Source organism: Phytophthora parasitica (genome assembly GCF_000247585.1).
Source record: "Phytophthora parasitica INRA-310 unplaced genomic scaffold supercont2.12, whole genome shotgun sequence".
Taxonomy (NCBI): Eukaryota; Oomycota; class Peronosporomycetes; order Peronosporales; family Peronosporaceae; genus Phytophthora; species Phytophthora nicotianae.
This window is the reverse complement of record NW_008648998.1, coordinates 1,140,805-1,142,629: the sequence shown is the minus strand read 5'-3', so window position 1 is coordinate 1,142,629 and position 1,825 is coordinate 1,140,805. Positions and strand designations below refer to the sequence as shown.

Sequence of the window (1,825 nt, the reverse complement as noted above, 5' to 3'; positions counted from 1 at the left end):
TACTGTGTACGTAAAGACGGTATAATGGGCTATCTGTTTTCGAAAGACACAAACTTTGACCAGAAACTATGCTAATGCAAGTATTCTTCGCCGGTCCGTGCTACCTACTGAAGCCGCAGCACTAACCACCCATTTTGAAATTTGGCTCTATCTAGATTGTCAATCTGTAGAAGCACAATACAGCTTCACCAGCATGAATTAGTAAGCATGAAGCAGATGCTGATGAAGCAGGCGCAGGAGATGCACATTTTATACGTAAATATTGCTACGATCAAGCTTTGGCTGGAAATAGATTAAAGCCAAACAATATGAAAGATTTGTTTTGCAGTCTTTCTGCGCCAAAGAGACCTTGAGGAACACTTTTCTTTCTAATAAAAAATTATAGTGGTGCACTCTGTAAGCGTCTTTGCTGAATGAAAGCTGATTGCAGCAGCTACAAGAACATCGGTTTACCCTTATTAAAGAGTAAAAAAAAACAGGAAAGTCCGAACAGAACTGGTCTCAGCACTACTACCTAACTACATACTTTGCTGCGTTTACACCAGCTAATGAACCTTTCAGATATATCGAAGATCTTAGTATATAAAACGTTCATATACAATTAAGACTGTCGATATATTTTCTCGCTCGTTTCGAGAAGTGTTTTTCTTAATAATGCATGTATAAGCTTTTCATTGAATACCACTACAATTTTGAAGGAAAAAAAACTATTGTAGGTATTAATTGCTAGCCCTCCCAGTCTACGCGTAGCCCTAGTTTTTTTTGTTCTTGCAAACCCCACAACAGCTTCCATCGACTTCTTCTAGCACTATTGCCCAGAGCTGTTTCCGTGTGAGTTGTACCCACTACCTAAACGGATAAGAGTTCTTCAGAAGTACCTTGAAGGCCGAATCCCTAAGCGGCATCACCACCCATTCGCGTGATTCACTAGACTCGAAGCTGAAGTCGCTCAGAGCATCACGCGCTTCGTCCGTTAGTTGTTCCCATGTGATAAGGTCCTGGGTTTCACCGGACTTTTTCGTTAGCCGCAGAGCCTGGATACCTGTCCACAAGCCCACGAAGGAATCGAGTTTGAGGCTCGTCCCATTTGCAAGATATTTTGACTTCACAGTTGATGTCTTCTCGTTGTTCGTAGTACCAGCCATCGACGCGCCGAGAATAGTCGAGTTGTCAGGGTTCGGACTGTCCGTCCACACGATTGCATGCAACCAGTAGTGACGGTGACCAGATCCAAACACAGACACGGGATTCGCCCCCTTTGGGAAATACCAAGCGTACATGATGGCCCACTTGCCCTTGTACCAGGCGGATCGAGAATAGACCTGGGACCCCAAGTCGGAGCCTTTGCAGCCACTTCTGTACCTGCCTGACCATTTCAAACCAGCGCTCACGGAGCCGTCAGCTTGGACAACAGGGTACGGGTGGCAACCGTCTGAGATATGCAGTTGCGGCTTGTACTTGATAGCAGACTTCTCCGAGTCTGTGGTTGGTTCCATCTCTTCGAATGGTTGTACTTCGTCGTGGTCGATTGTAGGGATGTTGGCATTGACTGCCATGAAAAAGAGAAGGGCACCGAGAACGAAGACGCCAAGGTTCATCTTTGAGCTGGTAACAGGGTGGTGCACACGATGCGGTTGATTGAGAAATGATTCCGTCAATGATTCGCGTGCTTCAGCAAGGTGCGAAAGTACTATGTATTTGCACGAACTGTTGCAGTTAATAGAGCATGTCGAGGTGTGGTTGGTGTGGCTAGTAGCCGGTTCTAAGCGGATCAGATTTTTCATATTACTCGAAGTAAAAAAAATCAGATCCGTTTTTACTTCTT

At 45.0% G+C, this 1,825-nt stretch overlaps 1 protein-coding gene across 1 annotated transcript in view; it reads right to left on the bottom strand.

Moving 5' to 3' along the window:
- Positions 1 to 845: 845 nt before the first annotated feature.
- The window catches only part of PPTG_22174 (hypothetical protein), a gene marked incomplete at both ends in the record, with an annotated part of 5,384 nt that continues 4,404 nt past the window's right edge, over positions 846 to 1,825 (bottom strand). Inside the window, one exon of the mRNA XM_008902068.1 lies at positions 846 to 1,549. Within this exon, the coding sequence (XP_008900316.1) occupies positions 846 to 1,549 (704 nt within the window). The remainder of the gene's footprint in view (positions 1,550 to 1,825) is intronic.